Raw genomic sequence first — 23,398 nt, forward strand, 5'->3', positions numbered from 1 at the left:
AATGTCGCAAACTTATGTCCATTGAGTTGATAATGCTATCCAACCATCTCATCCTCTGTGGCCTCCTACTCTTCTGCCCTCAATCTTTCTCAGCTTCAGGCTCTTTTCCAAACAGTTGGTTCTCTGAATCAGGTGGTCAAAGCGTTGGACCTTCAGCTTTAGTACCAGTCCTTCCAATGAATATTCAGGACTGATTTCCTATAGGATTGAGTGGTTTGATCTCCTTGCTGTCCAAAGGATTCTCAAGAATCTTCTCAAGCACCACAGTCCAAAAGCATCAATTCTTTGGTGCTCAGCCTTCTTAATGTCCAATTCTCACATGTGTACATAACAACTGGAAAAACCATAGTTTTGACTATATGGACCTCTGTCAGAAAAGTGATGTCCCTGATTTTTAGTATGCTGTCTAGGCTGTCACAGCTTTTGTTTCAAGGAGCAAGCATTTTTTAATTTCATGGCTGCAGTCACCATCTGCAGGTGATTTTGGAGCCCAAGAAAAGAAAGTCTGTCACTGTTTCTATTGTTCCCCATCTTATCTTCCATGAAGTGATGGGACCAGATGCCATGATCTTAAGGTTTTTGCACGTTGAGTTTTAAGCCAGCTTTTTCTCTCTCCTCTTTCACCTTCACTAAGAGGCTCTTTGGTTCCTCTTGGCTTTCTGCCATTAGGGTGGTATCATCTGCATATCTGAGGTTATTGATACTGCTTCTAGCAATCTTGATTCCAGTTTGTGATTCATCCAACCTGGCAATTTGCATGACGTACTCTGCATATAAGTTAAATAAGGAGGGTAACAATATGCAGCCTTGAGGTACTCCTTTATCAGTTTTGAACCATTCCATAACAGTCCATTGTTCCATGTCCGGTTCTAACCTGCTTCTTGACATGCGTACATATTTCTCAGGAGACAGGTAAGGTGGTCTGGTATTCCCATCTCTTTAAGAATTTTCCACAGTTTTTTGTGATTCACACAGTCAAAGGTGTTAGTGTATTAATGAAGCAGAAGTAGATGTTTTTCTGGAACTTTCTTGCTTTTTCTATGATCCAACAGATGTTGGCAATCTGATCTCTAGTTCCTTGGCTTTTCTAAATCCAGCTTGTATACCTGGAATTTATCGGTTCACATATTGTTGAAGCCTAGGCTGAAGGATTTTGAGCATTACCTTGCTAGCATGTGAGATGAGCACAATTGTGTGGTAGTTTCAACATTCTTTGGCATTGCCCTTCTTTAGGACAGAAAGAGAAAACCTGTTCCAGTCCTGTGGCTACTGGTGAGTTTTCCAAATTTGCTGGCATGAGTGCAGAACTTTAATAGCATCATTGTTTAGGATTTGAAACAGCTCAGCTGAAATTCCATCACCTCCACTAGCTTTGTTTGTAGTAATGCTTCCTAAGGCCAACTTGAGTTGACACTATAGGATGTCTGCCGTTAGATGAGTGACCACACCACTGTGGTAATCTGGGTCATTAAGATCTTTTTTGTACAGTTCGTCTGTATATCTTGCTACCTCTGTTTCTCTGCATTATTCACTTAAGAAGGCTTTCTTTCTTGTCTCTCCTTGCTGTTCTTCAGAACTCTGCATTCAGTTGGATATAACTTTCACTTTTGCCTTTCGCTTCTCTTAAAAATATAAATATATATATACACACTGGGTCTTAGCTGTGGCATGTGGGATCTAGTTCCCTAACCAGGAATCAAACCCAGGCCCCCTGCATTGAGAGTTCAGAGTCTTAGACACTGGGCCACCAGGGAAGTCTCTCATTTCTCTTTTCTCAGTTATTTGTAAGGCCTCCTCAGACAACAATTCTGCCTGTTGCATTTTTTTTTTTCCCTTGGGCATGGTTTTTGTCACCATCTCCTGTACAATGTTAACCTACATCCATAGTTCTTCAGGCCCTCTAACAGATCTAATCACTCGAATCTATTTGTCACGTCCACTGTATAATCATAAGGGACATGATTTAGGTTATACCTGAATGGCCTAGTGGTTTTCCCTACTTTCTTCAATTTAAGTATGAATTTGGCAATAAGGAGTTCATGATCTGAGCCACACTCAGCTCCAAATCTTGTTTTCACTGACTGTATATAGTTTTTCTAACTTTGGCTGCAAAGAATATAACCAGTCTGATTTTGGTATTGACCATCTGGTGATCTCCACATGTACAGTCGTCTCTTGTGTTTCTGGAAAAGGATGTTTGCTATGGCCAGTATGTTCTCTTGGCAAAACTCCATTAGTCTTTGCCCTGCTTCATTTTGTACTCCACGGCCAAACTTGCCTATTACTCCAGGTATCTCTTGACTTCCTACTTTTACCTTCCAGTTTCCCATGATGAAAAGGAAATCTTTTTTGTGGTGTTAGTTCTGGAAGGTCTTGTAGGTCTTCAAAGAACCGGTCAACTTCAGCTTCTTCAGCATTAGTGGTTAGGGCATAGACTTAGATTACTGTGATGCTGAATGGTTTGCCTTGGAAACGAACCGAGATCATTCTGTCGTTTTTGAGATTGCATCCAAGTACTACATCACAGACTCCTGTTGACTATGAGGGCAACTCCATTTCTTCTAAGGCATTCTTGCCACAGTAGTAGATATAATGGTCATCTGAATTAAATTCACCCATTCCCATCCATTTTTAGTTCACTGATTCACTCTTGCCATCTCCTGTCAGACCACATCCTATTTACCTTGATTAATGAACCTAACATTCTATGTTCCCATACAATACTGCTCTTTACAGCATCAGACTTTACTTTCACCACCAGACACATCCCAAAAGGGATTTTTAAAACTTTTATCTTTTACTCTGAGTGAAATGGTACTGTGGGGTTTTGGGCAAAAGAGTGATCTGGTCTAAGTGATACAAGATGATCACTTTAAGTGTTAAACAGAGAACAGATTGCAGAGCAGTGATGGAATCAGGGAGATTAGTTAAATGACTACTGTGGAAATAAAGGTAAGAGATGATATTAGTGACTTGAACCAGAGTGAGAAGAGATGAATAGAGACTAGGATTTCAGATAGAGATCCAAGGCAAAGGTCACTCAATTTTGCAACACAGTGGAGAAAAAATCAAAGATCATATCAAGATTTTTAGCCTGGGCAATTATAGAGTTGTGGGTTTGGAGTAGGCAAAGATCAGGAGTTCATATTTGGACATTAAGTATGAGATGATTAATTAGGTTTCCAGAAGGACATGTTGAGTAGCTAGCTGGATATAAGAGACTAGAGTGTAGGGAAGAGGTCTGGGCTAAAGATATAGATTTTGGATCAGCTATTATATAAAGGTAAGAAGCAGGATGAGATGATCAATGGATAAAGAAGATCCTGTAAAAAGCTAAATGGCTTACCAATTAAGAGAAGAGATGAGGAGGAACTAGAGACACAAGAAGGAATACTCAGAAAGATTAAGAGAAAAACCAAGAGTGTGTAATGTAATGGAGGCTAAGTAAAGACAGTATGTCACGTGTTACTAGGTTTAGTAAGATAAGGATAGAGAAGTAATCATTGGATTTAGCTACATGAGAGTCCCTGGAGACCATAAAAACATAGTTTGGTAGAGCTGAGGGAGTGACAACCTAGCAGGAGTAGACTCAAGAAAAAAGGAATTGGAAATTACCAAAGTAGACAAGGAGTTCTGCTGCAAATGGGAGCACAGAAATGGGCTTGCAGCCAAAGAAACAGGGGCAGGAGAGAGGTACTGGAGAAATCAAAAGCTTTCTTAAGACTGGATAAAGAAATGTGCATGTTGATGAGGATGATTCAGGAAAGAGAGCAAAATGATATAGAAGAAAAGACAATTGCTACAACAATGTTTTTGAGTAAGCCATAGCAGACAGAAAATATGATCTAGCTCACAATTGGAGGGATTGGTTACAATAAGTTTATCCAGTAAATAGTAGGAGGTATATGGGTACAGGGGGGATGTCTCTGGCAGTTTTCTTCTGGTGCTTCGGTTTTCTCACTGATTGGAGTAGGATGCAAGATCATCAACTGAGGTTGAAAAAAGAGGATATACTAGATGTCACAGGATAAAGGAGAAAGAAACAGTGGTCTAGATGAGAGGCAGAATAAACTAGGGAAATATATAGTATGACTACTGGGCAGCATTAAAGGGTTCACTGTCACACATTTAAAGTAAAATTAGTCATCAAGATTGATGCTTTTTTTCCCCCCTCTTAGAAACTTAGTTACTAGGCTTGAGGTAAGAATAAGGAAAAAGAAGAGTCAGGCCAGTGAAGGGTGGCATTATAAATGGATCTGACTATTTACTGGTAGACAGAATGTTTTCAGGATTGTTGGAGACAGCTTTACTCTAGAGGGAGTAAAGCTGAAAAGAGGTGATAATCAGAGAATGAAATGTATAGAACTGTGATTGTGAGGTGGGCATATGAATCAGTTCAAAAACGGACAAAAAAGAAAACATCCATTAGAAATATTTTAAAAATATACCCTACATAATTCCCTAAAAGATTAATGAAAGTTTACAAAGGGGAGAAATAAGAAGTGATAAAGTACAGGGGTAAAAACATTAAAAATGCAGACCAATAACATCCACCATGGATTCTAACAGCCCAAAGCATAACCTAGTTGTTAATGTCCTAAGAGATCAAGCAACTAACTGCGAGTATTCCAAAGTTAGACCAGAGGAACTGCTCCAGAGCATGAACTCTTGCACATAGTAAATAGTCAGTGAATCAAATGTTTGCTGCATAAGCATAAGGTAATCTGATAAATATAACAAGCCGTATTGAGCAGCAATTTTCACAAACCTATTAACCAACATTTTCAAATTAGAAAGGTTGATCAAAGTAATAAGTTATCCATGTAGAACATCCAAGTTAAACTAAATAAGACCAACTTCAGTGATGTTTCTAAATCAGAAATGGTGGAGCCAGAATGTACCAAGTCTCAAATGGCAAAAAGGTGTATTTTTCTAGATGTAAATCATAAGCAAAAAATTGTGAACCAAATCGTAACACATCTCAATCTGATAATTTACCAAATACACTAGAAAGAAGCTGCAGTTCAGGCAGAATAGTCTCCTCCATAATCTAAAATTCTATCTATATACCACCCTCATTCAAAACTGCTTATAAAGTATCAATGCATATGGAATAATTTACATCTAATTAATTTATGATTAAGAATTAATATTATGGGGAAATATGCAATGACACTGAAGGAAGTTCCTATCGAATTGCTTTAAATCTGAGGCTCTGAAAACATTAACATCAAGGTTAAGAAAGGCTGGCAAGAATTCAAGGAAACAACACTTATGTACTGCTGATGGTATTAGGGAAATATTCTGGAAGTATCAAATCTAAAATATACTGACTCATGTGAAGAAAGAAACTTATTCCATAAAAATAAAAGTGCCAAAATATAGCAAAATATGTATAATAATGTTTATTGCAACATTATGTGTAGTGACAATACTGGAAACTTACTATGTAGTATATTACGCAGTTATAAATCACTATCAACTGAAAATATTTTTCAGTTATTGAGAGTGGGAAAAGCAAGTATTAGAGTATTATGTTCACATCATTCTTTTATTTTTCAAGTATACTATCTTAACATACATGAATATTTATGTGTTCAACAAATGTTTACTAACATGCCAGGCATCATTTTGTGGTTCATACACTCTAGTGGTAGAGAGAGACAAACAAGTAAACTGTAGTATTTAGCATATCAGAACATGAAAATAAAGAAGGGAAGAAGAGTAGAAAGATGTGAAAGGGAGACTAAAATATGAGTCAACTTTGCAGAGTTCACAGTTTACATTGCACATATTGTAACAAAGAAAAACCCATTCACGTTAAGAATAGACATGCGCAACTGGACATATGCCTAAATGCTGTTTGACTTTGTAATCCACAGGCTTGCAGTATATTCCTAAATGTATTTCATGTAACGTATAAACAACAAAGGGATGAAACAAAAATTTTATTTAAAAACAGACATCTATGTCTCAGCTAAAAAAAAGGATGCTTTCTACAACTGTGTTTTTGTTTAGTTGCTAAGTCGTGCCCCACTCCTTTGTGACCCCAAGGACTGTAGCCTTCTAGGCTCCTCTATCCATTGGATTTCCCAGGCAAGAATACTGGAGTGGCTTGCCATTTCCTTCTCCAGGGGATCTTCCTGACCCATGGATCAAATTTGTGTCCTTTGCATTGGCAGGAGGGTTCTTTACCACTGAGCCACCAAGGAAGCCCTTCTGAGATTTATAACAATGCAAAAAGAAACAGTATCATTAAATAATACTTAGAGAATCTAACATTTAAAAATGAGAGAGTAATACAAAAACAGGACATTATAATACTGTAAGGAGGAAGCACTAAAACGCAGGTGGACTTCAATTAAGGGGAGCAAGGAAACCAGGGAACTTAGAATAAAAAAGTAGATTTAAATCCTATCCTAGATTAGGTAAATTACTTATTATCCCATAGATTTAGTTTCTCCATCTGTAATATGAGGGTAATAACACTTTTATAGAGAAGACTCAAATAATTTACATTCTCTCCTATAATTTGGCCCTATATATCGCCTGGTATTTTAGTAAACATTAAATAAATACTAGATGGAACTGGTCATATTTCACTAGCTGGTTATGCCTTGGTCGTGTATGTCTTCCTAGTGCATTTGGTACTTCTGATAAATCTGTTGGCAACAAATTACAAGGTTCAGGATCAATGTAGTACAGATTTGGATGAGGATTAAGAAAACATTAGTTGAGATAACTGAGCATTATAGAGGCTAGGCTCTCTAACTTCCAGACAAGTAAAGTAATCGTTACGGTGATTATAACAAATTGTTCTCAGGATATTATAATACTATAATACTGTATTATAATAGCCTGTAACAATCACTATAACAATCGTTACAGTGATTATAACAATATGTTCATATTCAATTAAAACCTCAAAGTGGCCAAGAAAAAGCTAATTTTTATTTGATCAAAATATAAACTAGAAAAATTTTTTAAATGAAAAACCTTAATATTAAATATATTTTTCAGAAAATAGAGTATTTTTACATTGACTTTAGAAAAAAATGTTTAAAATAATTTTATTTTCTTCATGCAAGATGAAATGTGTAGCTTAATATAGTAAGTCTAAACAAAAAGAATGTACCTGACTCTAATGAAAAATATTCTAATATACAAATAACTTGTGAACAACATGGGCTTCAACAGGCCCATTGCATGCGAACTCCTTAAAATAAGTAAGTACTACAATACTACACAAATTGCAGTTGGTTGAAATCCATGGACTTGAAACGGCAGATACGTAGAGCCCAATTCTAAAGTTACATGTGGATTTTCAGCTGCGTGGGGGAGGGGCCAGTGCTCCAGCCCCACTATCACTGCATATTTAAAACTTCATGTTAAACTTTAGAGCATTTTTAACCTTTTTAAAAAAGAAAAAACATGGAAGAATATATATTCTATAATATTCAATACCAACCAATTCTTTTCCTTCTATGATTACTATTTCTATAATATTACATTCTAGAGGACAGTTAGTGATAGAACAGAGAGTAAAGAAGCAGCTATGGGTCTGTCCAAACTATACAATGTTTGGAGTATTTTACTCCCTGCAGGAATAATGGGGATGATGCTGTAGTATGCCTGAAAGAGATTTGGATGGGGATTAACAGAACATTTGTTAAGATAACTGAGCACTAGAGGCCAGGCTCTCTCACTTCCAGATCAATGCAATTCCTACAATAACATTTTGTTAATTTAACCATAAAGAAAACTACTTTAATGATATAACAATATTTAAAATACTCAATTCTACCAGTTGAGCCAAACTTGGAGAGAAAACCATGAACATAATTTAAAGCAAAAGCAAAACAAAGCAAAAAACCACAGATTACAAATAAGGAGGAAGAAAAGCAGAAAGGAAAAAAGTAGATAATATTTTTCATATGTAAAGGTTATCATATGGAAAGGTTACCTTTTCCAAGTCTAACTCCTCTAATAAAATGCTGGCATTTTTGTTTGCTTCAGCAGCCTGTCTATCTTTGGCTTGTACTATTGATTCCATACAAAGGTGACACTTCTTCAGCATCTCCTAAAACAAAAAAATTAAGATGTTTCTAACCTCAAAATAATTAACATTTAGAGAGATTCCTGAAAACATGAAAATATTAAATAAGGTACTCGAATGAACATAAGCAGTAAAGATCAATAGTAGGGCAAAAAGGGTACACATAAAAACATAATTTAAATGGCATGTTTTTTAAAACACATAAGCAAAGAGCCTCTACTGTTCTTCAAAATAATATCCATTTGATTGGTACTAAAATTATTTAGTCCTATAATTTTAAAAATGAGAAATCATACTGCAAATAGACCTGCAGTAATCTGTTAGGTCGTTAACAGGCTAAAGGAAAGGCAATGTCAACAAAGGAGAACGGGTTTAAAAACTTTTTAAATACTTATTTGGCAAGAACTGTTCTCAAATACTTTGTTTATGTAACTTCTTATGCTGAATCATTCATAAAAAACAATATTTATAGACTTTTCTCTTATTTCATTTTCAGAACACACTTTTTGACAGGAAAGGGGTATTTCCATACTAAGATAAAGCCTTATTTTCAATTTCTGTCCCCCTACATAGATATCTAGGAATACTAATTCTCATGAAAAAATCTAGAGGCAGGCAAGACAGTGGATTAGCTATGTTAAATCAAAAATTAATGAGAAAAGTTGCTGTCACATAATAACTGAGAAAATGAAAGACATTTTCACATTTTTCAGAGGCATGTCTTAGGATTTCATTCCAATATTTTGATTTCAATTAGAATTCTAAGGGGATTTATTTTATGTTCTCTTCCTTTCCTGCAAAAATATCCTAGCAAATTCATTCTTAAGCTGACAGTCTGATTTTTATATTATGTTGAACATGTTAAGAGTTTTCTTGACCATAAGTAAAAGTACTATGCTAATTTTTGCTTAAGTATAAAAAAAATTCACTGACTTGTTCCTCTCAGAAGAGTTATCAGTCTGGTTAGATTATATCACTAATGAATAGTAACAATAACTTGCTTTAGGTTGTTTATCATCAACATTAAAATTAAATTAGCTTAAGTACTATCTAAAAAGCTAAAGTAATTCTATCATAGAAAATATTTTATTACTTCATTCAGTTCATTTCAGTCGTGTCTGACTCTTTGCGACCCCATGAATCGCAGCACGCCAGGCCTCCCTGTCCATCACCAACTCCCGGAGTTCACTCAGATTCACGTCCATCAAGTCAGTGATGCCATCCAGCCATCTCATGTTCTGTCGTCCCCTTTTTCTCCTGCCCCCAATCCGTCCCAGCACCAGAGTCTTTTCCAATGAGTCAACTCTTCGCATCAGGTGGCCAAAGTACTGGAGTTTCAGCTTTAGCATCATTCCTTCCAAAGAACACCTAGGGCTGATCTCCTTTAGAATGGACTGGTTGGATCTCCTTGCAGTCCAAGGGAGTCTCCTCCAACACCACAGTTCAAAAGCATCAATTCTTTGGCACTCAGCTTTCTTCACAGTCCAACTCTCGCATCTATCCATATGGAAAAACCATAGCCTTGACTAGACGGACCTTTGTTGGCAAAGTAATATCTCTGCTTTTCAATATGGTATCTAGGTTGGTCATAACTTTTCTTCCAAGGAGGAAGCGTCTTTTAATTTCATGGCTGCAGTCACCATCTGCAGTGATTTTGGAGAACAAAAATATAAAGTCTGACACTGTTTCCACTGTTTCCCCATCTATTTCCCATGAAGTGATGGGACCAGATGCCATGATCTTCGTTTTCTGAATATTGAGCTTGAAGCCAACTTTTTCACTCTCCTCTTTCACTTTCATCAGGAGGCTTTTTGGTTCCTCTTCACTTTCTGCCATAAGGGTGGCATCATCTGCATATCTGAGGTTATTGATATTTCTCCCGGCAATCTTGATTCCAGCTTGTGCTTCTTCCAGTCCAGCGTTTCTCATGATGTACTCTGCATAGAAGTTAAATAAGCAGGGTGAGGATATACAGCCTTGACGTACTCCTTTTCCTATTTGGAACCAGTGTGCTGTTCCATGTCCAGTTCTAACTGTTGCTTCCTGACCTGCTTATAGGTTTCTCAAGAGGCAGGTCAGGTGGTCTGGTATTCCCGTCTCTTTCAGAATTTTCCACAGTTTATTGTGATCCACACAGTCAAAGGCTTTGGCATGGTCAATAAAGCAGAAATAGATGTTTTTCTGGAACTCTCTTGCTTTTTTGATGATCCAGCGGATGTTGGCAATTTGATCTCTGGTTCTTCTGCCTTTTCTAAAACGAGCTTGAACATCTGGAAGTTCACGGTTCACGTATTGCTGAAGCCTGGCTTGGAGAATTTTGAGCATTACTTTACTAGCGTGTGAGATGAGTGCAATTGTGCGGTAGTTTGAGCGTTCTTTGGCACTGCCTTTCTTTGGGATTGGAATGAAAACACCTTTTCCAGTCCTGTGGCCATTGCTGAGTTTTCCAAATCTGCTGGCATATTGAGTGCAGCACTTTCACAGCATCATCTTTCAGGATCTGAAATAGCTCAAGTGGAATTCCATCACCTCCACTAGCTTTGTTCGTAGTGATGCTTTCTAAGGCCCATTTGACTTCATATTCTTCATTAGGTAAGTAAATACTCTGAAGAGTTTCTTAAACAGCATACTTCATTCCCAAATACTACATAAATGAAAATAGTTATATGCCACACATTATTGCTCAAACTAAGGCTTCTTTTCTTAATGTGGAATATACAAATATAAAAAAGCCAAATGGGATCCCAAGTTCATACAGTGGGGATGAATTTAATCAGTGTATTACCTTATCAGTGATCGTTGCTATGTATCTCATACATTCAGAGTCTGATGGAAACTGATTGACTTCTTTGACTAAGTAGCGCACCACTTTCACATGACCCTAAAAAACAGATACCAGTGTCAGACTGAAAACAAACTCTATCAGAATTCAGTAAATCTAGTCTGTCTGAACAACGATTTCATTGGCATTCGTGCCACAAAATAAAGAGTTAAGTTGGGTATTATTGGCATTTCAAATAAAAAAGTGAAATAGGAAATGGCAACCCACTCCCTTATTCTTGCCTAGAAAATTCCATGGACAGAAGAGCCAGGCAGGCTACAGTCCATGGGGTCGCAAAGGGTCAGACATGACTGAGCGACTGAGCACACAAACAAAAAAAGAGACAGGCTTTGGTTTTAATGAATTAGATAAATCTACACCGTTCACTTTCATTCCAACTCCTGAAAAGATACAGAATAATTTGAGCTAAAATTCTAGTCAGTCAGTCAGTGTTAGTCTAAACCATTCTGAATTTTTAAAAAGATAACCAAAAGTCAGTATGAAGAAATACATGATATGTGTGAAAGAAAAACCTCACCTTCCCCTCCAGCCCCAGCTAACTCATTAGATCTTAGCATCCTATTTCCATTTTAAGCATCAAAAGAGTAGAAATAACAATTTTGTTCTTTTTTTCAGGTGAAAACTGAACAGATAGTACTGTATTAGATATTAAAAGAAAATAAGATACACTTGCCTAAAGCTTGAACAATGGTTATATTATTTACTATTAACAAAATTCTCTATGTTAAAAATCTTTAGACCCTATTCAAGAGACTCTCTACTTTCTCTAATCTATACTATTATTGACACAACACCTCTAAACAGATGGATAAACATGTTTATAGTCAGTACATTTCCTCTGTTGCCTTTATTTTTTACCTTCTCATCTACATCTTTTAAAATTACCTGTACCTTTTAACTAAACAGACATTTCTCCGAAGACATACAGATGGCTAATAGACACATGAAAAGATGCTCAGCATTATTCACTATTTCAGAAATGTAAATCAAAACCACAAAGAGGTAACATCTCACGTGGGTCAGAATGGCCACCATCAAAGTCTACAAACAATAAATGCTGGAGAGGGTGTGGAGAAAAAGGAACCCTCTTACACTGTTGGTGGGAATGCAAACTGGTACAGCCACTATGGAGAACAGTGTGGAGATTCCTTAAAAAACTGGAAATAGAACTGCCATATGACCCAGCAATTCCACTGCTGAGTATACACCCCAGGGAAACCAGAAGTGAAAGAGACACATGTACCCCAATGTTCACTGCAGCACTGTTTACAATAGCTAAGGCATGGAAGCAACATAGATGTCCATTGGCAGGCAAAGGATAAGGAAGTTGTGGTAATACACGGAATGGAATATTACTCAGCTATAAAAAAGAATGTATTTGAGTCAGGTCTAATGAGGTGGATGAAACTGGAGCCTATTATACAGAGTGAAGCAAGTTAGAAAGAGAAACACCAATACAGTATATTAATGCAAATAATGGAATTTAGAAAGATAGTAACGACTACCTTATATGCAAGACAGCAAAAGAGACACAGATGTAAAGAACAAACTTTTAGACTATGTGGGAGAAGGCGAGGGTGGGATGATTTGAGAGAATAGCACTGAAACATGTATATTACCATATGTAAAACAGATGACTAGTTCAAGTTCAATGCATGATGCTGGGCACTCAAAGCCGGTGCTCTAAGACAACACAGAAGGATGGGGTGGGGAGGGAGGTGGGAGAGAGATTCAGGATGAAGGGATACGTGCACCCATGGCTGATTCATGTTGATGTATGGCAAAAACCACCACAATACTGTAAAGTAATTATCCTCCAATTAAAATAAATTAATTAATTTTTAAAAACTACCTGTATCTTTTAATGAATACCTTAAATGGCATTTGCACCTTTGCTTGATGCCTCATTAACACTTCTACAGTATTTAAAAATATTTATATGGGACAATTCAGTTACCTAATTTGGCCTGTGGATCTATGATTATTACATTTTGTACAAAATGCAACACTTGGAATCTGTACAATTGTACACAGTAGGTAATAAGAAAATAAGTAATGAAATGAATAACGAAAGAGTATAAAAGGTAAGTGCCCTGCTTAAGGAGCTAAGTCTATTTGGAAACATGAGGTATATGTATGTTATAAGAGATAAGGTATTTCAATGTGAGCTCAAATGGAATGGGAAGAGTTTCTGTAGAAGGGGAGATTTACACTGCACCCAAGAAATGAGTAGTTTTAGAAAACTGAGGAAGGACATGGGCATTCCTGAGATGAGAACAAAGGTGATATGAGAGACAGTGACACAAAAAAGCCCAAGCAAGTAGAAAAATCACATGAGGGACTCAATGCGAGATGAGTTCAAAGGGCACTAGACTAGTCTCTGAATAACAACTAAGATTCGGTTTCAGAGGATTACAGAGACTGGCGAGACAGGAAAAGTTTCCTGAAGAGGATACTAACAGAGTGAAATGGTTAGGAAGATAAACTTGATATGCTAGCTTGCTTGAAGAGGGAGCTAGTCACTGAGAATAAGTATGATTAGAGAGGAAAGAAAATTCAGAGTCAGTGGGAAGGTAGCCTGGAACACCCAGGGAAGAGATGGTATAAAGAATAAGAGAAATTAATAAGAGAAAAAAGGAAAAGATGATTTTTTTAAAAATCAATTTTTCAATACAACAAAATAATTTAGAATCTGTATGAGATTTTACCTACTGAATGAGAAAGCTCAAAACTATAATCCCTGGAATAATAAACTGGCTTTCCAAATAACAAATCAGACCTGCATTTAGGAGATCAAATCATTAAATCAAGTAACTTAGATATAGTTCTATGTTATGCACTACAGAAAGTTTCAATTTCACAAAATTTATTTCTACTTCTGAAGGTTTCAAATATTGGCAGCTCAATTTTCATTTTTCTTTTTTTTCTCTAGAAATTAATGTGAATAATTAAAAATAAAATCAATTTAAGTTAAATTTTTCTGTGTGCTAATACAAGAAAACACTCATTCATAAATAAGTAATTAATTACTCTTAGGTGGATTCATATTTTGCAAAAGAGTAAGACTGCAACTAGAATTTGAAAATTCTACACAGTACAATTTTTAAAAGTTTACTTAGCTTTGACATCCAATACTGATACTATTGATAGCTTTTCTGGGATACCTATTATCTAACTTTCAATGTTGCCATCAGAGTGATTCTTCGCTTATTATCTTACTGTTTTTACCTTTGCTGTTAGCTCCTAAAATGAGGGTCTTTAGTGATAATTAAATGATGAACTTCCCAGTCTAAGTGAAAAACACCCAAGTGGATGAGAATGAAAGAATTCTACCTTTCTAAATGCTGCCATAAGAGGAGTTATCTTGCGGTTGTCGGCTGCATCCACATCTGCACCTGCTTGCACCAGTAACTGAACCACATCCAGGTGTCCGCCATTTGCTGCCAGCCACAACGGAGTGTTCCCCTTCTTGTTACGTACATCGATATGGGCTCCCCTAAATGAATGACACAATATCACTTTCAAATATATGACACAAATGATAATAAAAGTCAACTATTAACTTGTGAAAATATTCTTTAAAGAAAAAAAATTATTTAAAAATACATAGGACTAAAATGTATTTCTCTCAAAATTACATTATAAAGAATTTCCATTCATCAAATTAAAAGCCACTAAATCAAAATTAACCATACATCAATAACTGCTTTTCTTATTTTAAATTAAAAATAATTCATTCTTTGTGCATAATTTTGATTTTAAATCCTGAGAAAATGTAAAAATTTTTTAGAGAAATAAGATACATCCTGTTAATATCATAATATACTAAACAGTATCCTAGAGCACAAACAGTATCCTATGAGGTGATTATATCTTTCAGATTATTTGTATTCATGTGTTTATATTATGTGGTTTTGGAAAAGAATGAATCCTAAAATAACATGAAGGTTTAGCACTCAGTGGGCACCACGGTGAGTAAGACTCATGGCAAATAACAGTAGTTGATAGTAGCTACTACTAAATACTACTATTAGGGCACCATGCCAATCAAATTTAGCAGACAAGCAACTCTGAAAGACTGGCAGGCAACCTCTAAGTGACTTAAAATAAAAAACATTCTGGACTCTATCTTATATCTTGAACAGTTTCATAACTCACTTAAAAGCCCTAATTACCAAAAAGAACATGAAAAATCAATGGTGAAGCCTAGATTATTGCCAGACTTACATGAATTAGGGTGACATCTCTGCAAAACTATGAGGGTGATGGGACTATGGCTGACAACAGCTTATTATAGCACTTAAAAAGTGTATACCCAGACAAAAAAGAAGTGAAGTATTTCTGGGCTGCACTGAAAATAACAATGCAGCATAACTCTGTATGGGTGGAAAATAACATAGGTAGGTTTAAAACATTAAAAAAAAAAAATACACTGTTAATAGAAGTAATCACATCTGATTTTTAAATAGTACAATCTGCACAGAGAATAGTCATCACTAGTAACCCCGTATCACATGTGGAGTATGGTAACATCATACCTGCCAATAAGAAGCTCACAGAATTTATAATGCCCTTTATCTGCTGCTATGGTTAAAGCTGTATCTCTCGAGGAGGGCACTGGAGGGGCATTAACATCAGCACCTTTATCCAAAAGGACTCGGCCCACCTCTGCATAACCACCAGAGGCAGCTTCCATTAGTGGTGTGAGGCCAGTCTAGGTTTAGTGAAAAATAAAAAACAACACATAAGAGACTAGAAAGTACCAAAATGTTAAAGAATAATAATTTGGGGGAATTATATTATATAGCTGTTACCAAAATTCATATCTCAATTCCAACACTGACACTACTAACCTCTCTCAGTTACAGTGACATCTACTGAAAGCAGATGATTCTGCCTAATGTTACTTTGTGGGGGAAAAAACCGATGAAAGTACTTGGCATATGAAAGTGAAAAGTGTTAGCCACTTAGTCGTGTCCAACTCTTTGTGACCCTATGGACTGTAACCTGCCAGGCTCCTCTGTCCATGGGATTCTCCAGGCAAGAATACTGGAAGGGGTTGCCGTTTCCTCCTCCAGAGGATCTTCACGACCCAGGAACTGAACCTGGTCTCCTGCATTGCAGGTAGATTCTTTAACACTGAGCCACCAGGGAAGCTCTGTTCCTCTCTTCTCTTTAATGATAGTATCTAGTTTTTAGCTGACAACCCTAATGTCATTATTACCTACAAAAATCTATTGCTGGGACTTCCCTGGTGGCCCAGTGCTTAAGAATCCACTTTCTAATGCAGGGGACATGGGTTCGATCCTTGATCAGGGAACTAAGATTCCATATGCTGCAGGACAACTAAGCCCATGGACCACAACTAGAGAGAAGCCCATGTGTAGCAGTGAAGAGCCCACATGTGTAATGGAGATCCCTGCATGCCCACAAAGAGTATTCCACGTGCCACAGATACACCTTTCACAGCCATAAACAAATAAATTTTAAAAAATAAAGAAAAAGAAAGCAATGTCTCTCTCAAAGAATAAAAAAAAAGAAGTTGCTAAGGTATTTTAAAGAGGTGATGCTTAACCGAGTCATATAGAATGGCTTCTGTTTAAATGTATAAATATATATGTAAGAGATGACTACAAAGAGATTACTACAAAGTACTAGAATTATAATAAGCATATTGCCAATGTATACCTTAAATGTCAAAGAAATAAATCCATAGGCTAATCTCAGACCTCTTCTTACCTTAGCTCTGTGTTCCACATTTGCTTTTCTATCAAGCAGAAGACTAACCACTTCAGTTCTTCCTTGGAAGCAGGCTAAGGTAAGGGCAGTATTCCGATTGGTTTCTATTTGAGCATTAATGTCAGAGCCCATGTCTAACAGGAGCTTAACGGCAGCTGTGTGCCCATTCATAGCTGCTAACATCAGAGGAGAAATGCCCAATTTGCTACCAGTTCTGGGGGTGGAAGTATGGGAAGAACAGAAGGAAAAATATACATTTTTAAATGTCCTGGAAAAATTGGATGATAATACAGAATTCTATCTCATGATTGAAGATTAAGATTCTTTATTCTGTAGACTTATTTAAGAACACACTTCAAATCTTTTACTACCCAGAACCAGAATACTTTCTGTACAATAACTTGGACTAAAATCAAATTAACTCATTATTAAAGTGAAGTTACTGAATTCCGTAAGAAATACAGCAATTGATCATTTTTTCAAGTTGTATGTCAATAATTTTAAATTTGAATTCTAAATCTGTAATGTAGGCATTTCCTAAGTATGGCATTAAAGATGTGTTGTTCTACAAATATCTTTAACATTACGCTCTTAAGGGACTTAGAGAGAGAGACTAAAACTTACCTAGAATTAATCTCAGCTCCTGCATTTAGTAATATTTTGATAATATTCACATAGCCACCAGAAGCAGCCAGGCTTAGAGGTGTGTAATCAGAAACATTCCTGTGCTCTTTATTTGCCCCTCGAGCTAACAACAGCTCCACCACCTGGAAAAAGAAAAGGGAAAAAATGGCTTTCTTCTTATGGCGAGACAATTTGCAAGGTGTATATTTATGATTTCTCTTTTTTTCTGGTATATTGTCTATAATAAAAGAAAGGGAGAGTCCTTTCATCCTTTGCACAAAATCAGTCTCAAATGAAAAGCAAAAGGTCTTAGAAGTCAACAAAGGGATAAGTAAAATCCATTTTGCAATCTGTTGAAATGACAGTATTTTCATTGAAAGATTTATACTTCATGTGTTATATAGATTTTTTTCATTTGTACATGTAAATGTCCTTAAAAACTAAATGTAAAAAACAATTTTGGAGTAAAGCTAATACTTATTTTTCCCCAAAATTTTACTAAAAAATTTTCAAGCACATGGAAAAATTGAAAAAAATTACATACATTCATCACGTAGATTCTACTATTAATATTCTATTATGCTTACTTTTCTATCACAGTTACTTGTCTGTTCATCATTGATGCATTTTGTTTCTAAGTAAGGTGTAGACACCTACAATTTCCCTTAAATACATCAGCAAGTGTACAATTAACTAACCTCTTATTTTTTTTCAGGGTTTTTTTTTTTTAGGTGAAATCTGTAACTTTAAATAAATGCACGAAACTTAAACTGTATATTCACTGAGTATTGACAAATGGATAAAACTAATTTAAATCTGCTTTTTCCACTTTATTATTTTTTTAATTGAGGGATAACTGCTATACAGAATTTTGTATATGTTTTCTGTCAAACATCAGTAAGAATCAGCCATAGGTATATCCATGTCCCTTCCCTCCTGAATCTCTCTCCCATTTGTTATTTACTCATGTTCCTTCCCAGTCAATTCTACCCACAGGCTAGTTTCATTTACCATAGATCTTCATATAAATGAATCACACAGTGTTTGAGAGTAATTTGTATGTATTGTGCAGCATTCCATTAAATGAATACACTAGTTTATCTATTCTATTGATGAACATCACTACTGTTTCTAGTTTTGGCAATTTGGCAAAATTTAGTACTGTCAATCTTTAATTTAGCCATTCTAGTAGATGTGATATCTCACTGGGTCTTAATTTACATTCCCCGATAGCTGAGAATATTAGCATTTACTTAAGTGTCATTCAGGGGTCTTTTAGTCTATTATACCATTTTTTTGTCTTTTTAAGTTCACATTCTTAACCACTTTCTTTTTTAAATTTTATTTTTTTATTGAAGCATATTTGATTTACTGTGTGTTAGTTTCAGGTGTATAGCAAAATAATTCAGTTGTATATACATATATATACTGAACACATATGTATTCAGTTATATACATATATAATTTTTTCCTTTTCAAATTCTTTTCCCTTATAGGTTATTCTAAAATTTTGAGTATAGTTCCCTGTGCTATATAGTAGGTCCTTGTTGGTCATCTATTCCATATATAGTAGTGAGGATATGTTAATCCCTAACTCCTGTTTTATTCATCAGCTACTCCTTTCCCCTTTGGTAGCTGTAAGCTTGTTTTCCGTGTTTGTGAGTCTATTTCTGCTTTGTATATAAGTTCATTAGTATCATTTTTTTTTAATTTCACATGTAAGCAATATCATACAATTTTTGTCTTTTTCTGAAGCTGTGACTTTCTATCAGATTTTTCCTTTAGTCAGTAAGCCTAAGTGGCTTATGTAATAAGATTATAAATCAAGTTCCCAAATTGGCATTAGGTTATTTTATCTTACAAGGAGTCCCTTAAGCAATAAAGTGTGTGTGTGTGTTTGTGTGCGTGCGCTTAGTCTCTCAGTCCATAAGGTTGCAAAGAGTCATTCATGACTGAGTGACTGAGCACACACACACACAGATCAAGTATTTCCAATGAAGTTTAAATTGAGATATATAGATTTGCTGGGAAGCTCTTCAAATCACACAGTGATCAAAAATTTCAGTTAAGTCAAAATTTTATTCATTATATTCCAAAAACAGAACATTTACAATTCTGACTGGTAGAATCACCTCCACTGTGGAATACATAAAATAATGAGAATGGTGAAATAGAAAAAGAGAATGACCTAGAGTGCTTCCTAAATATAAGACTCAACAACTCCCTATTGAGAAGTTATCAATCCAAAGAGACAGCACAACTGGTGAATATAACTGGATTTAAAAAATGGATTTAAAATGGGGTTATCCAACTGATTATTAAATGTCCAAAGAAGACACACAAGTGAGTAAAGTTATAAGTTCTTGAGTCCACACCTAAGTACACCAGCTGTTCTAGCTAAAAAAAGCTAAAAGATTATATAATATTACCCAAGAACCAACCTTTAGAGTTAAGAAGGGTTGGGGAACAATTAAAAGATAAAATTACTCAAAACAACTAAAAATTGAACACTCTTAATTCCCTACTAATCTTATATGTAGACAGCAACAGAGGCTGAGCTTAAGTACTTTTCATACTAAATACTCTGGGAGAGGAAAAGATGAATGAATACAGGCCCTGCTTATGGGAAGCTTGCTGACTTGATTTGGGATGTCTTAATCATTCTATTAGTCTGAATGCAGGATAGAGGGATTTCCACGGCAGTCAGTACTTTTAGATGAATAGGATAATAAACAATGTATGCTTTTTTTGGCAAGACAGCTTATGCTAACATTAATTCTTATCCTTTTGCTAAAAAGCTAATAGCTTCGTTACTGTGATAAATCTTAATGTCTGTCCACTGTTCCTACAAAATCATATAAATTAAACCATATATTTGTTAAATGGAGGGAGGAAAAGAAATTATACTTGGGAACAACAATACCTCCTGTCTTCCCCCAGAACAAGCCAAAGATAGTGGTGTATCCTTGGTTCTTTCTGACTGGGCTTCAATGTCTGCACCGTTGTCCAACAATATTTCAACAACACCAACATGACCAGCTGTAGCAGCCAATATGAGTGGGGTAAAACCTGAAGTAAAATAAAGATCTTAGCTAAGCAAAGGAACAGTGCTATTTTCTATTCTATCTAAGCATCAATATAGGACTACAAGTAGTAGATACAAATTTAGAAAAAAGTTAATGAACTTTTCTTATCTACCTTTCTTGTCTCGGTGCTCAATACTAGCTCCTCTTTCTAGCAGAGTTTGTACCAGTTCCTCGTGACCACCAGCACAGGCAAGCGTTAGCGCTGTGTCATGATTACTCTCAGTCTGTAAAAAATTAATTGTTGATTAGTTCATTAGACAGTTAAAAATGTTAACATCAATTGCATAATACGTACATATACCAAATACACACCCACACATATACCACTCTACTGTATCAAATAATTGGATATTAAATCTTTTTCTCCCCATTAGCAGTTAACTTGTGAATTTTTTTTAATAAAGACTAATATTTGAACTTTATGGGCAATTCTTAAAGCAAGCAAGAAAAAAAGTATGATTTTCCAACCACATGCTATTTTCAGCTACATGTTTTAAGAAATACTACTGTGGACTCACTTTCTCTTCTACACATAAATGGAGTAGCACAGACAAGATTTATTTTCCCATTCCAAACAAAAAAGGAAGGTTATGTGAAATGACAGGCAATACATAACACTGATCACTGCAGACAGAAATGATACTGTATTGCCCAGAGAGTTTCCAGGCTAAAGTGAAGGGAAAGGATACCCAAAAAGAGTCCAGCAGTCTCCCTGGAATTGAAGAAGAGTTTGGAGAAGTGAAGGGGGCTAGAATTCATGGGGCAGACTACTGGGGAGGAAGGTGCTACATTCAGACGGTTCTCCAGAGATCCACAGAGGGCTCCCCTTGAGTCTTCAGCTGAGCTCTGATCAGCACATGTGCATAAGGAAAATTATTGGAGGCCAGGGAAAGACCACTAGAAGGGGCTGAACAACACCAAGAGGTTAAACAGGACTGGGAATGGTTTGATTCCCACAGCAGAGCAGAAAGGCCCTCAAAACACACAGAATATTGAGAAGAATCCTCATCTATTGGGCCAAATTAGCTACTGTGGACTCAACTAAGAAAGCTGAAAAACAAGTCTTGAAATGAAAACACTATTTTCAAGTAACTGGATTCAAGGAACAAAGCCCATAAAAAGTCAAAGGAACAAAAAATATACATAAGATATAGAGTACTTTGAAACACAAAGACCTATAAATTGAGACATGATGACACTGTTAATATATAGTTTACTTCTGACTTCTACCAATGATAGGGACAAACACTGGATTTACCAGTGGTCATACTCTATCATGGTTTAAATACTTATTTAGTGAATTAAGTCCTCACGTTTTTATTACTCTAAGCCAGTGCTATACAAAAAAGTTAACTACTAGCCATATGTGGCTATTAGTATTTGAAATATGGCTACAGTGACTGAGGAACTGAATTCTAAATTTTATTTAATTTTAACTTAAAAACTGATAATTCGGTTATTAGAAACTTTTTCTGTATGTCTGGGGGAAATTAAATAATGATACCTACTTTTTCAGTCATTTAATCAAATCTAAATGCAAATCAAGTATTTCCAATGAAGTTATATTGAGATATATATTTAGAAATAGAGTGGCAAGCCATCTGGATTTGCCCAGTATGGAGGCGGTTTCTGGGATGAGAGGCTTTTGGTGCTAAAGTCAGGAAAGTTTATGACTTATGATTTGACCATTCTAACCTGTAAGTATAACATGCACACTAAATTTTAAAGACTTTAGTATGAAGTAAAAATGTAAAATACCTCAGTAACTTTTTAGTATTGATTGTATGTTTAAATAATATTATGGATATATTATGTGAAATATAGCCTTATAATTAATTCCTATTTCTTTTTGCTTTTTTAAAATGTGGCTACCAGAAAATGTACAATTATGTATCTATCACCCTCATGGGACTATCTTTTCCTGGAAGGTAATGAATATGTCTTATTTATGCTTGCATTCTCTACCTTAGTGATGTATTGCCTAGGAAACAATAGATGAGAATTAAGTTGAACAAATGACAGTAGCTATAAGGGTAATAGAATCAAAGACTATCGCTAATTAAAATAAGACTACATATATGATATATATATATAATGTCATATAATAAATGCAAAAAGGACAGGCATAATCTCCCACAAGTTCAGTAACTCTAAAAACCAAGCTCCATTATAAAAAACTGAGTAACAAGACACAGAAGGAAAAAATAGAATCAAGAAATAAGAAAAAGCCTACTGGTCAGGGATGAAGAGGGTGACTGCAAAAGCTGCTCTGCAGAAAAGGCTGCAGAGAGCAGAGCTACTGACTGCAGAGATCAGGGATAGACTGGCCCCAAGGGAGAGATGCACCAACTACAACAATGGAGGACATGAATACTTAAATGAGTGACAGCTCTGATTGTGTTATAGTATTTGATCTTCATTTCAGGTCTATAAGGAAGGAATTATTGTGTCTGACTTTAGAGAAATGGAGACAAATGTCAGAGAAATAACCTAATGGTCACACATGCTAATGAGTGATAAAGATTGGTGTAAGAAAACCAAGAGGATCTTGGGTAACAAAATGCTGCTTACCCTATAACATCACAGCGCAGCCCTAAGGCACAGCCAACTGAGGGAAGCGTAATATTAAGTCTAACTGTATTATGCACTCTCTATGTCAGTGTACAGACTATCAGTAGAAGAGCCATCTTTATGACGAAGAGTCAACTTTACCAAGTTTATAAGTTTTCTAAAAGTTTTCTGAGGGTTAAAGAGTAATTTAGGAAACCGGTGTCACTCTTAATAGAGAATGAAGAGACAAAGTTTCGAAAAAGTAAGCATGAAAAATTTTAGAAAATCAGTAAAATTGGGTTTTTTTCCACATTATAAAATATCAATTCAGTTGACATTTATTAAGCATCTTTTAGTCAAAGTACTCTGCAAGGAACTCCAGGGCTGACAAAGGTAAAAGAGTCTCTGCTTACTAGAAGTTTACAGGTACTGTACAAAGGAAATTTAGGTTCAAACTAAGAGAGAAATGTGAATAATTTAAGAGTTGGAGGAAAAAATATT

General features: G+C 35.7%; 1 protein-coding gene across 10 annotated transcripts in view; it reads right to left on the minus strand.

Moving 5' to 3' along the window:
- The window catches only part of ANKRD17 (ankyrin repeat domain 17), a 166,981-nt gene that overhangs the window by 31,988 nt on the left and 111,595 nt on the right, over positions 1-23,398 (minus strand). For all 10 annotated transcript variants that reach the window (XM_027544715.1, XM_027544711.1, XM_027544713.1 and 7 more), the window contains 8 exons: positions 20,460-20,571; positions 20,185-20,330; positions 17,262-17,404; positions 16,638-16,851; positions 15,437-15,612; positions 14,232-14,394; positions 10,842-10,937; positions 7,964-8,080 (listed from right to left, as the gene is read on the minus strand). In XM_027544715.1, coding sequence (XP_027400516.1) covers positions 7,964-8,080; positions 10,842-10,937; positions 14,232-14,394; positions 15,437-15,612; positions 16,638-16,851; positions 17,262-17,404; positions 20,185-20,330; positions 20,460-20,571 — 1,167 coding nt within the window. The remainder of the gene's footprint in view (positions 1-7,963; positions 8,081-10,841; positions 10,938-14,231; positions 14,395-15,436; positions 15,613-16,637; positions 16,852-17,261; positions 17,405-20,184; positions 20,331-20,459; positions 20,572-23,398) is intronic.

This window comes from Bos indicus x Bos taurus, chromosome 6 (assembly GCF_003369695.1).
Source record: "Bos indicus x Bos taurus breed Angus x Brahman F1 hybrid chromosome 6, Bos_hybrid_MaternalHap_v2.0, whole genome shotgun sequence".
Classification (NCBI taxonomy): Eukaryota; Metazoa; Chordata; class Mammalia; order Artiodactyla; family Bovidae; genus Bos; species Bos indicus x Bos taurus.